The sequence below is a fragment of the Schistocerca americana genome, chromosome 3 (assembly GCF_021461395.2).
Source record: "Schistocerca americana isolate TAMUIC-IGC-003095 chromosome 3, iqSchAmer2.1, whole genome shotgun sequence".
NCBI lineage: Eukaryota > Metazoa > Arthropoda > Insecta > Orthoptera > Acrididae > Schistocerca > Schistocerca americana.
The window spans coordinates 706,796,729-706,810,321 of NC_060121.1; the positions used below are offsets into that span (position 1 = coordinate 706,796,729).

General features: G+C 38.2%; 1 protein-coding gene across 1 annotated transcript in view; it reads right to left on the reverse strand.

The window, feature by feature from the left end:
- The window catches only part of LOC124605329 (vacuolar protein sorting-associated protein 13D), a 552,708-nt gene that overhangs the window by 179,558 nt on the left and 359,557 nt on the right, over positions 1-13,593 (reverse strand). The window contains exons 45-47 of the mRNA XM_047136935.1: positions 7,921-8,074; positions 1,224-1,425; positions 937-1,141 (exon numbers count right to left, since the gene is read on the reverse strand). Coding sequence (XP_046992891.1) covers positions 937-1,141; positions 1,224-1,425; positions 7,921-8,074 — 561 coding nt within the window. The remainder of the gene's footprint in view (positions 1-936; positions 1,142-1,223; positions 1,426-7,920; positions 8,075-13,593) is intronic.

Genomic DNA, 13,593 nt, shown 5'->3' on the forward strand with positions numbered 1-13,593 from the left:
ATAGATGTACCATTCAAGCGTTTATCGATCGCTATGATGGCTATTACACTCAAAACTTGCCTCGGTAACACAAATAATGCTAAACACATTTTGCCTAGAATGAACACTATTACAAGAACCATTGTGTAAACTGGCTCCCTCATCACTCTAATGAAGATCACAAAAATATTATTCACACCTTTTGCTTAAAGAGGTTTAGTTTAAAATAAGGACAAAAGGATTTTCCCATACATAACCACAAATGATAAAATTTGGACCCATAGTCACATACCACAACGGCAACAACCAGACCACGAGTCATAGAGAAGAAATGACTAGATCACTTCAGTAGTGCTAGTAGCAGAACAGTATATGTGGACTTCCTGTGAACACCACATTCTGTCTCAGGTAAGTAATAAACTGTAAAATATATACACACCAAGCACAAAAATAAATAAAAAAACTCTCACAACAACATAAAATAAAATATGTTTAGAAATCTAGCAATTTAGTACATCAGACTAAAGCAAAATTCATCTCAATTTTATCAGGTAGTCTGCTTAAAAGGAAGTAAGGAGGTTTAAGTTATAACGTATGCCTGGGTTGATGACTGCAGGTTGACAGTTGAACAGCTGATCTGTTTGTGACATGTTGCACATAGCGATTTTAAATGCACTCCCTGATGGGCTCAAACCAGACTGTAAGGAGCCACTACAGCAAGAGTACGTTCGAGATCAGTACCTGCTGCACAAGATGAAGATGACTTTGTTCATCATTAGAACAGTATACACAAAAATAGTGTTATCTTCTTGGCAGGGGATTAATACATATGCATTCTGTTAACCACACTGCATACATCTTAAAAATGTGAGGTTATTTAGTTTCATTGAAACTTCCTGAATATTATTATTGAACATCAGCAACTCTTTTGAAAGTCAAAATATCATCATCCTTTACCTGATGTAAACTAAACGACTCTGCTGGACGAACATGTCCCTCAAATTTTTGGTCTTTTGACACACTGAAGTGAAGGTCATATGGCAGTAAGTTGGTTATGCAGAGAGGGCTGAACAATGTTATAGTATGCCCTGGTTGCAACCATGTACTTCTTGCCAGTGGTTTTTCAACAGGATAATTGTCCCGATGCACTGCCACACAAAATCTGTTACAAAGAAAATTACAAGTGGTTAAGAATACCATCTACAAATACTATTCAAAATGTCATTATGTTTTTGAATACCAACCTGTAACAAAGATCTCTGCTACTGAGACACTGCCGATGTTCTGTAACAACTTCCCCTGGCTTGCTCACATGATTCCATATGATTGGACGAGTGCAATATAAGTAACGTTGATCAACAGGACGTATCCAAAGCTGTGACATGACATGAGCGAGAGGTATAGGCATGGCAGTAGATGCAGGTACTCGCAAAAACTTCACAGCTTCTGTAAAATAAAACTATTATGAAGCAGTGTGACTATACGGAAATCAATATTATTTTGGTTCCTGCATGGTGAAGAGGAACCCAATGATAAATAAATGCTATTCAAGTCTATTTTCAAAAATTGTTGTTTGTATTGTAGTTACCCACTTAACTACAAAAGACAGATAAACATTAACAACACAAAAGACTTTATTCAAATACGACTATATGAGATATATACAAAACACATGATGTTGTCATAGACAGGAACCACACTGCAGTTCTCAGATCAAAACAAACTCACTATGAGTCACACTGACTTCTCGCGCTATCAATGTGTGACAAACAATATGTCACAACAGGTTATAAGTAGTTAAAACATTTTGATAATATTGGACTTCTAATGAGAAGCTTGGACTTCTAATGAGAAGCTAATAAGCGATGTAATTATCTGTTTTTTACTAAATTTAAGAAGCAGCAGAATGAACTACACACAATTCTCAAAGTTCTTGTCAGCAATGAAGTGGAAGTACGTGCATTAATGTTCAATTAATATGTAGTTTGGAAAGTTAAGCACTAAATCTTGAATGATGTTTTGAACATAAATGCCTACGATCTGAATTCACAAAAGCCATACTGAGACTTCTAACAATTTCATAGTTCTATTCTACAGTCAACACATCCAAATAAGAAAAGAAATCTATCATCCAATCTGAGTTATTGTTATAACAGTCCACAATGTGAGACTGTCCTGCTCCTTGTGGTAGCCATGGGATACAAAAGAAAGCATTTCACCTCAATGATTTCTTTTATGCTCTCAATTTGTGTTTCAAGGTCTTGAGCAACTACATTTTGCATTTGGGAATTGGAAAAGTAGGAGAGAAGTATTGCTTTCCTCAGATAGAATGCATGCATGGATAACTCTGTTGATAACCTGTATAATGATAACATCTGTGTTCTAATCCAAGTTTGGCACATAGTTTGGCACATAGTTGTGAACCTTTATGAGGTTTGATACAACATACACTCTGACACAAGATAAAGGAATCATTACTTATACAAAATATTGATTCTTGTCACAACAGTTAGTCAGTTTTTAACTAAATGACTTAGCTGCAGCTTAGGTCACTGGCACAATGCAATGAAGCATAATCTATTTTGATTTGGACAAGTACAATACATCTTATACTGAGGTTCTGAGTAGTGTAGATAAATGACCAGAATGGTGCAGAAATTTCAAGCAGCGGTTTACTGTAGGAGTGTGACTCGCGCACAATCAGCACACACTCGATTCTACGAATAATGTGCCACTTTTGCAGACAGTGATTGATTAATTTCTCTCATATATTTTTAGCAAGCTGAACCTAAGCACATACTGCTAAGTGAAAAACTCTAAATAAAATGTGAAAAAGAACAACTGAATAAAACAACAGAACATCTGAATTGGCAAACCTACTGTTCCTATCTGAAACTAAAGAAAGTAACATTCCAGTTCCTTCACTTTTGTTGTACCTCTCAAACTGTATACCAAATTCCTAGATAAGATACATAGCTCATATTAAAGATAGCTTGACGACTCGAGAAAAGCATGCATCTGCTTCAGCAAACGATTAACAATAAAAAGAAGACTGGTGCCATCTACAAACTGCATCCCAGAGATGCAAATATAATTCCTTTGTAGTCCACTGAGAATGAAATGGCACTACTAATTAACAATAAAAAACAATTTAAAACCAAATGTGAATTACAAAAACATAAATAACACCACATGCTCATTAAAGATAACAACAGATGTTTTAGAACTTAATAATGCTGACAAAACAGTGCTAGGTCACAAGGCTAACAAATCTATACAAAAATACAAAGGTATGAAGGAACATTAACAAATAATTTTGAAATAAACATGCTCCAGTTCATCAATAACAAACTCCAAAATGACAACACCTTAGCAGACAAAGCAGAAGAGGGTTTCACAATAATTGTTATCAATAAAGATAGATATACACAAAAGACATCTAATCTCTTTTACAAAGAGTGAGATACATGAAGCCACTCTTGGAACACACACAAAAGTTCCAAGCTAAATTAATGAAATACCTGAACTATTAATAACTTCCTTTCATTAATAATGAATTAAAGACCCTGGTTGTAACAAATTCCGCAGTTCCTAAGGTCATAGTGCAGCTAAAGAATCATAGCAACAACATACCTAACAAGCCCATTGAAAATTCTACCAACGGCCAAGTCATAAATTAATGAGAGGACTACATGTCACTTTAAATGAAAGTCCACTTTTAATAAATCACGTTCAACTAGAAGGCACGTAAACCATTACACAAATTCAATTCCTCCACCCCCCCCCCCCCCCCCCACACACACACACACACACACACACACACACACACACACACACACACACACACACACACACACACACACACCACTGTGCACTGTGCTGTATTGCTTGCTTCCTCGTCATCAGTTTCACAGGAAACAGGAATGTAATTTTTATGAATTATCATCTTATGATTAGAATACTACTGCAGAATCTGAATCATTGAAACTTCATAATCCTACAATCCTACCACTGATAGTGAGAAAGAAATTAAAACTGCACATTTTCACAGCAAAGCACACCCTTTTTATTTCTCACAGTCAGTTCCACAAGAAAACTCTTACTTTGCTTTTAAGGAGATATTTAGCTTACATACATCTGAATGTTTATTAGAATATAGTGTAAAAATAAAGAACAGTCTTTATACAGTAAAATACATAACATGTACCTTAAGACACCACACTGCTTCTACCACAATGTCTTTAGGAGCAGTAAACTGCTTAAGCTCCAAAGAGAGGTTAGTGGAATTGGAAGAAAAGTCACGTAAAATCAAGAAAAGTATTAAGGTTATCAAAAGTATGGCAAAACAACAATCAGCCAACTGAATTCAAAATAAGTCTCGTTTCACCTGTGACTATGGCTACCCGCATTACAAACATGGTCAACATTTCATCAGATGCACAGGAAAGGATGGAAGGAAGAAAGAAAGAAAGGAAGATTGGGTTTAACGTCCCATCCACATCAAGGTCATTAGGGACGGTCCAGCTCCACAGGGGACACACTTGTAGCAGACCCCAATGTTAACAGTACTTCAGGCATAGCGTGTAACTAAGAATGAGCTGGACTGTGTTCAAAACACACCTGTCTGGTTTTAAGTAGAACTCTTGCCGGCCTCATAGAAACACTTGGCACCAGCTTCCCCACATGAGGTGCCAGGATAGAGCCCAGGGGCATATACTTTGCAGACAACAGTGCCATGATCATGAGTAGTACATTGCTACATTGCCTACACCAACCACATACTCTCCAGGCATCGAGCAGATATCACTCTGCAATGTGTTTAGTCATCCAATGAGCTATTCTCTGTCACTTCAGTTCACTGAGCCACTGCAAGCAATTCAAATGCAGAAAGACCTCCACAATATACACCTCCCAATGTCAGCAGTCATCCAATCTGGTAGACACCTCACTGCAGCCACTACTGCCTCCACTACAAGCTGCGAGATGTCAACCAAAAACTTCACATCCTCCCACCAACCTTGGACTTGGTGCTCCAAGACTGGTACTCTTGTGTGGCACTTGGACTATTAACAGTGCTCAGTATTCATCGTCACTATACAACCTAACAGACTTTGAATTTAAATCATTAAGTGCCACTCCTTTGGATTTACGATTTATTATCCTGACCGTAGCTTGTTCAGTGACTCTGATCTTTGAGATTCCTTCAATGGAACTTATTATCCTTCAACATAGACATAGATTTAGTGATGTCATGGTTTATCAATTGTTAACTTGTGGTAGTGACAATGTATACTGAATTTACACAGTTCATTGGTAAGAGCAATTTAGTTGTATTCTGACAATAATATAAAAAGGATAAAGAGCCACTCATCACACAGAGGAGATGATGTGTTGCAGACAGGTACAACAAGAACATTGCTACACATTTTGCTTTCAGTCAAAAGGTCTTCTTCTAAAGTAGAAAACACACAGACATTCATACAAGCACAACTCTCACAAACATGACCACTTTCTCTGGCCGCTGAGGACAGACTGCCCATAGCAACTATGCCCGATGGGAAAGCAGTCTACATGTTTGAAAGATATTTCCACCGTTTGTTTGTACAAACTTCTTTATTTTATATTATTATCATGATTTTGGCATTAAGCTGAAGTACAACAATGTTGGGTATAATTAATACATGAAAGCATAGGGAACACAACAAGCGAAAATGAATAAATTACTCTTAATGTTGTTCTCTTTATATTGTTTGAAATGAAAAATTAAAATAATTTAAATTTTGCCTATTGAAAAAGATCTGAAATAATTAATTGTTCTTGTTTCATTCTAATAGCAATTCGCTCTACTTGTCTCTCTACAGAATAGAAAAATCAATCACAAAGGCAGTCGCTGATGGCAGACATGCACAAATGTGTGTGTAGGTTTCCCTCTTCATTCTCATTATGTCCAATTGTGCAAACAAAATGTGGAAGCAAAAGAATTCCATGAAACCACATTAACAAGATATTCATGTTCAAATGTGAGACTTGTTACTGATAACCACTATAAAACTTGTAACACAATATAGGTTAAAAAACTAAAGCTTGCAGTATTCGTAAACAGAGAACAATAGGCATAAAATCTAAAGCTTGCTGCCAACAATGAGGTCACTACACCAGTGACACCTTTGGTGAGAAGATTTTTTTGTCATCTTAAGGAGCATCTTGAAGAGGAATTTTTACATCTGACGTCACGTCATACCACCATAAGACTGTGCACCTAGTACAGATTACTGTATTTCACGAAGAAGTAACAACGATTCATGAGAGCCCATTATAGAGATGGCCATCTCCAAAAAATACTTTCCCACCCTTCCAAATCCTGCAAACCTATAATATAGGTGGCCATGCGTATAGTCTGTGTTTTCTGCTGTGTTGCAAGGCTGAGTTCGTGTAGGAATGCAATGCACTTCTTGCAGAAATCTGTATGAAAATCAATGTTAAAGGTCGAGATAACATCAAAGGAAACCTAAAATGTGGACACTGCATTGAGAGAATAGGACTTCTCTCATGACTAATAAAAATGAACATAAAAAGTAGGAAACATAAATAGCGGGAATGTAAAAATGTTGTTTTACTGTATAAGTATTCAATACAACTCTTTTCTAACCGTGGTACTCTCCAGCTCTGAGATGCCCAGCACACAATCAATGAAGTTATGATACACTGACGACAAAGCTACAGCAATATGTCCAGTGTATTCTCCCAGACAACCAAGCCCTGATGGGAAAGTACATCTAAAAGTGGAAAATTTTCCCCCGTGTGCACAAAACAGAGGTGTCAGCTTTTCATTATAATAACAGACTTGCAAACAAAGAGTTCAACATTTGCTTGCAAAACAGATGTCCTAGCTGCAACAGTCATGATTCAGTCATGACTGCCCCTACATATTACGATGTCTAGTAATGCTTATGTTATGTTTCAAAAGAACTCAAACTAGGGTATATGCGAATCAACGCAAAGTATTACTGCCACTATAAATTCAACATGGACACAATTTCTACTTGGTGCAAGTCACATACCCTCACTTGTGATAAGCCAAAATCTTCGACAAATGACCAAGACATTCAAGATCTTTAGGATTGTCAACTTCAGTCAATGTGCCTAATTCTCATCATTCTCATAATAATTTCACATCTACAACAACAGAATTTTCTCCTTAAATATCCCTGAAAGTACTTGTACATACATTATTCTCCCCCTTCAGGTGAGAATATGCCTCATACATCACTGTGGCTGCCAAGTGCTGTGATTTACAACAGTGTAAGTGATGGACATACCAACGTGTGTTCATGCTGCAGAAATGAGGGACACTGATGTCACCTAAGAGTGACAGTGGTCTCGAGAAGTCAACCGTTAAAGAAATTGTTGAACAGTATCCTACAGTAATAGCTGTCTTCCTGTGGACTTCTTAATACAAACAAAGATATGTGTGAACTATATATTAAATTTAGATCCAAAATTTTAAAACACACACACACACACACACACACACACACACACACAACCACCACCTTCCTGTAACTTTGTCTTGTATTATATACAAAAAATTTCTTACTGTAATTGTCATGCAACTAACAAATTACCAAGTAAAGTTCCCCATCGTGAGAATCTTATATATCAAGTAATAATTAATTCTGGGAACATAAAACTCCTAACTGATTATAGCAAAGCTGTCAGTTTTGAGAACACAAGCTGATTCCTAACTAGGTCCATTTATTCTGCCTTACAAGTGTTTAAACTTCTATCACAACAATTTTTTATTAAGTTTTATATTTCCGCTGTGACTATTAGTCTTGGAAGAGAAAGTGATGAACCGTTCCTTCTTGAAGGGGTGCTCTACACCAACATATGATATTCCACATAAAGAATAAGATGAAACTCTGCAAATATGTGAGTTACCTCCTGGTTCCAGTGAACTGTTTTCTAGCTTCACCTCGACTGCTTCATGAAGCTTGTTTGATAACACTAGAGCTGACCTCACAGTCACTAATTTCTTGGCAGACCCTTCTAATGTTACTTCAAACACAATCCTGGCCTCTGGTACATCCAAGTACTGAAAATTAAAACATTTTTTAGTTTACTAACTGAATGTTAGTAAGGCAATAACACACAACATACAGAAACCTTTTAACTTCTCTAACTTTAGATAGCAACAGGTATGTAACATATTTAGGAGTAATATCAGAACGGTTACCATAAGAATTCACAATTATGACTCAGGTTTTCAGTTGCAAAGTTTTATTTTCTTTAGCAGGAATAAGAAAAATACATAGCAACTTTTGTACTTGCAGCCTGATAATTCAAAGTTTGTGCTTACAGAAACAATGAAGCAATTTTGAACTAAACATTCCTGCAATGCCAGTACAGTCAGTTTTAGTTAACAATTAGATTTGTCACACGTAACAGAATTTTTTTTTTTTTTATTACTGCTGTGCAAAAATCTGACTTTCTGCATGTTAAACATTCTCAAGATGTCTTTGTTCCTTACATATTTGCAGTTGTTCTCCAATACGGAAATAATACCATATGTTGAAGGTCATTATTACTGTTAGATTTCCATTGGTGCTGTGTACCCAAAGAGCACTCTCTCGGAACCGGAAAGAACAGCACAGCAGAGCAAAGCACACAGTTACTATGAAAATGAGGTACACATTTACTTAACCACAGCATATATATAGATTTATTACTATTAAAAATTTAACAACAGTCATCAGAAAAACTCAGTCACTCACTGTAGACCAGAAAGCTGTTGAGGAAATCATATTTCCAACAAGAACCCATTGATGTATGTATTATTTATGAGAAACATGAATACATTATAATATCTGAATTCAGCACAGTTTCAGTGCAATAGTGAACTGTCTACATATGTCTTGTCAACTGATTTTGTTTTGACAATGGCTGCAATACTCTATGAATTATTACTTGTTCTTTAGAATGTACTCATAGGCTTTTAAATGTCTGTGATAAGCTTTTTAATTAAATAGTGTGCAGTGAGCAGATTGAAGAACATACAACAGAATGCTGAAAGCATATGAGGGGCAGTAACTTGCTGTCACTTCATCAGTAGTATAGAAGACACACAGGAGATGTGTATGATTACTGGCATAATGTATTTTCATCCAATTTCTCACAAATAAGTCAAATGAAATAAGTATTTTGCCAGACTCCACACACAGTTTAGGAATATTTTATAATCATTAGCATAAAAAGGAGAAATTCAATTGTGAATATTGTTATAAACAAAGAGCCATCAGATCTTGCATTGTACCAATGGCCTCCAGGATCACCTGACCTCATGGTACATGATTTTTTTATTATCACTTGGTTGCATGTTGGGCATCCACTGGAAAGTACACTGAACATTTGTGAAATATAAATGAAAGCTTTGACATTGAAGATTATTACTAAAAGTACCCTAAAACTGCCCATGCATCATTAACAAGATATATCCTTAAAAGATTGTACAGTTCTGAAAACAAAAACTTTTTAGTTATTTGTGCAAGTTAAAATTGATCCCAAGTCTCTGTCTTCATTCACGTAGAAAATATAGTCTAGTAAAATTGAATGAATCTTTTTGAAACATGTTGTACATAGCACCAGGAGTTCCAACACTCAGTACATCGATATAAACACTTACACTAAAAAATTATACTTCTAGCTTTCAGATCTTCATGCTCTTACTTCAGGTAGGAAATTAGGATTTAGTGGTGAACATTACAAGGACCTTAGGTTGACAGGGATCAGTCTATTGTAAGGAGGAATAGCAGAAAAGATGAAGTAAACTCTGTCAGAGTTACAGCAAAAACAGTAACCCTAATAAATACAACACACTTATTTCTGCTTCCCATTTTCTCCTCCTATTTTAATCCATCTTTACTTCTCACTCTCTGCCTTTTATTATCTGAAGATGATACAGCACTGATCCATGTACTATCTTTGTCCTCAGACCTCCACCTCACAACAGATGAGCCCTTCTCAATCTGGAGTATGCATGATGTGCCTCTCATCCTCCTTCCCAACTTTCTCTAACCAATGACCTCTTTCCCCCATTATGCAGGAACTTAAACTTCCAAAAGCTAGGATTATTGTTTTCTGCTTTAATAACAATATTATGTAAAGCATAGTTGCTATTCACCATATCAAAGATGCTGAGTCGCAGATAGGCACAATAAAATTATTATTAAACACATAAGCTTTCAGCCAAAAATACCTTCATCAGAACTGTATTGTATTCTACGGAACTGGGGACCTAGAAATGACGGAGAGCCTTTGTCCCCACCGTAGCCCTCAGTGGTTCACAACCCCACAACAGGCTACAGCAGTCCACTCATCCCACCACTGCCCCACACCGAACCCAGGGTTATTGTGCGGTTCGGCCCACAGTGGACCAGAACCCCCTTCCCCCTGAGAATGTCTCACACCAGACAAGTGTGGCCCCAATGTTGGCAGGGTAGAGTAATGACAGTGTACGCATACATGGAGAAAGTGTTTGCGCAGCAATCGCCGACATAGTGTACATGAACACAGTCTCTGGCAGCCAGGGCCAGTCTAGCCTTTGCAGCCAGAAACTCTGTGTGTGTGTGTGTGTGTGTGTGTGTGTTTTGTCAAATTCTGATGAAGACTTTTTTGGCCAAAAGCTTTTTTGTTTGACAGTCTTTTTGTTGTATCTATCTGCAACTCACCATCTCCGCTATATGATGAGTAGCAACTATCCTTTTCATTAATGCTGTCATTATTCCATCCTGGATTTTCCATTGTTTTATTTTCTATTTTAAGTATTTCTATCAGCAGTACTCAGAATTTCATCTCCTAATTGCAGATACTGAAAAGTCATTCTGTCTTCTTGTAATTTCACAAATTCCCTCAATTATATTTTCTATCTGATACAGTTGATTCAATAATCTATTTGTTACAATTTTGATACTGTGGTATTTCAAACAAGTTTTCATAGCCTTTTAAATTTCTTGAGTCTCTCTGCAAGGAGTAAAGAACAATAGCCCACAGCCTGTATTAGTAGCATTCAACACCCTTCAGTTAAAACTTCCAGGTTGAGAGACCGTGATTGATGTAGAAAACTAATCCCTGACATTTTGATTCAGACTGCAGGAAATATCTTTGGAGGTAAAACGGCAACTGCATCAACAGCTCTACTAGGGGCCAAAGAATTTACAGAGCTGCATCCATCAGGTGATGCTGATCCAGAAAACTGAATTGTCCCCAGTACTCTCTCTCTCTCTCTCTCTCTCTCTCTCTCTCTCAATCGTAAACTGAACTTTTAGATTGATGATATTGACATGTCCCGAGAAGACATATAATTCCTCTTTAACATGTGCCCATACAGTAAAGGTATCACCTATATGGCAATACCACTCAGCATGTCTTTTATTGGCAGTTTGCAGCACCCATTATTCAAAACTCTCCATAAACAAGTTCGTAACAGCTGAACTAAGAGGGCTGTCCATAATCAACCTGTCAATTTGCTCATAAATCTCGCCACTGCATCGGAAACAGGCTGCAGCAAGATGGTCTCTAAATAAAAATACTATGTCAGTCAGAAAAATATCTAATATATACGAAAATATTATGAATAGGATAGATTGCTTGTCACCAAAAGGTCTTCTTCTTAGTAGACAACACACACATTCATTCAACCACAACTCATGCACACATGGCCACTGTCTCCTGACACTGAGGCCAATTCGGTGGCCTGAGACAGTGGTTATGTGTTATGAGTTGTGCTTGCATGAATGTGAGTGTGGTGTTTACATTAGAGCCAAAATCTCACATGTTTAGCAGTCTTTCTGCTGTGCCTGTCTGTGACTCAGTACCTCCACTACATAGAAGCAATCTATCCTTTATAAAATACTGTCATTATTCAATCCTGGATTTTCCATTCTCTAATATATATGAAATAGCAACAATGTACGAAAAGATGGACTGCAACTTACCATAAAAAAGGACATGTTAAGTTGCACACAGGCACAATTAAAAATTACATAAAGAAAGCTTTCAGCCAGAGCCTTCATCAGGAAAAGAGAAACAAGCACTATTCATACCCACAAGCAAGCACACTTCAGGCACACATGACCGCCAACTCTAGCAGTTCGTGCCAGAAAGCAACTATCAGGTGCCATTGCAGCAGTAATCTGGAGGGGGCTGGGAAGAGGAAGGGGAATGGCTAGCAGTGTACAGGTGGGGGGGGGGGGGGGGGGGGGGGGACAGATGAAACTGTCTGGTGAAGTGTGCAGGGTCTAGAATACTAACAGGCCCAGCGTCAGGAGGTTGTGGGGCAGGGAGGCGGGAGAAAAAAAGGAGAGGGGCAGGGAAAAATGGATAGGTGCATTGGCAGAGGGCAGCAAACAAATAGGCCGGTAGGTGAGAATGGGGAGAAGATCATAGAACAGAGGGGATGTAAACTGTTGGGTGAAGGGTGTGGGGAGAGTATGTTAGTGTAGGTTGAGGTTGGGATAATTATAGGAGTGGACATTGTGTTCTAAGCATAATCGTCATCTCTTCACTTCAAAAAAGTTGGCAGTGGAGGGGAGGATCCAGACGGCTCGGGTAGTGATGCAGCCACTGAAATCAAGCATATTATGCTCAGCTGCGTGTTGTGCAACTGGGTCGTCTACTCTGCTCTTGGCCACAGTTTGGCAATGGCCGTTCAACGTGGTGGACAGCTGGTTGGTAGTCATACCAATATAAAAAGTTACAATAGTTGCAGCAGAGCTGGTAAATGACATGGCTGCTCTCGCAGGTGGCCCGGCCCAGGATGGGGTAGGATAAACCTGTAACAGGACTGGAATAGGAAGTGCTGGTTGGGTGGATTGGGCAGGTCTTGAACCTGGTTCTTCCACAGGGATAAGATCTCCTGACACAGGAGGTATTTTTTAGTGTGAAATGGATGGCAGCTGTTGAAATGCAGGTACTGTTGGTGGTTGGTGGGTTTAATGAGGACAAAGATGCAGATGACGCCACCAGAGAGGAGTAGTTAAACATCTACGAAGGTGGGATGCTGGGTGGAGGACCAGGTGAAGTAGATGGGACAGAAGGTGTTGAGATTGTGAGGGAATGAAGATACGATGTCTTGGCCCTGAGTCCAGATCATGCAGATATCATCAATGAACCTGAACCAGACTAAGGATTTGTCATTTTGGGAGGCTAGGGATGTGTCTTCTAGATGACCCATAAACATGTTGGCATAAAAGGGTGCCATGTGGGTGCCCATGGCTGTGCTGTAGATTTGTTTGTACACCTTCCCTTCAAAGGAGAAACAGTTGTGGCTTAGGGTAAAGTTAGTAAGGCGTACGAGGAATGAGATGGTGGTTTCAGAGTCTGAAGGACATTGGGAATGGTAGCAATCAATAGCAGTAAGACCATGGGCATGAGGGATCTTTGTGTACGGGGAAATGGTATCAACAGTGACAAGTAAGGATCCAAGAGGTAAAGGGGTGGGTGTGGTGGAGAATCAGTGAAGGAATGAGTTGGTGTCTGTGATGTGGGACACTAGATTACGGATTCATATGTGAAGTTTCCATTGTTAGAAATATGACATAGCTTCATTTGCAGGTA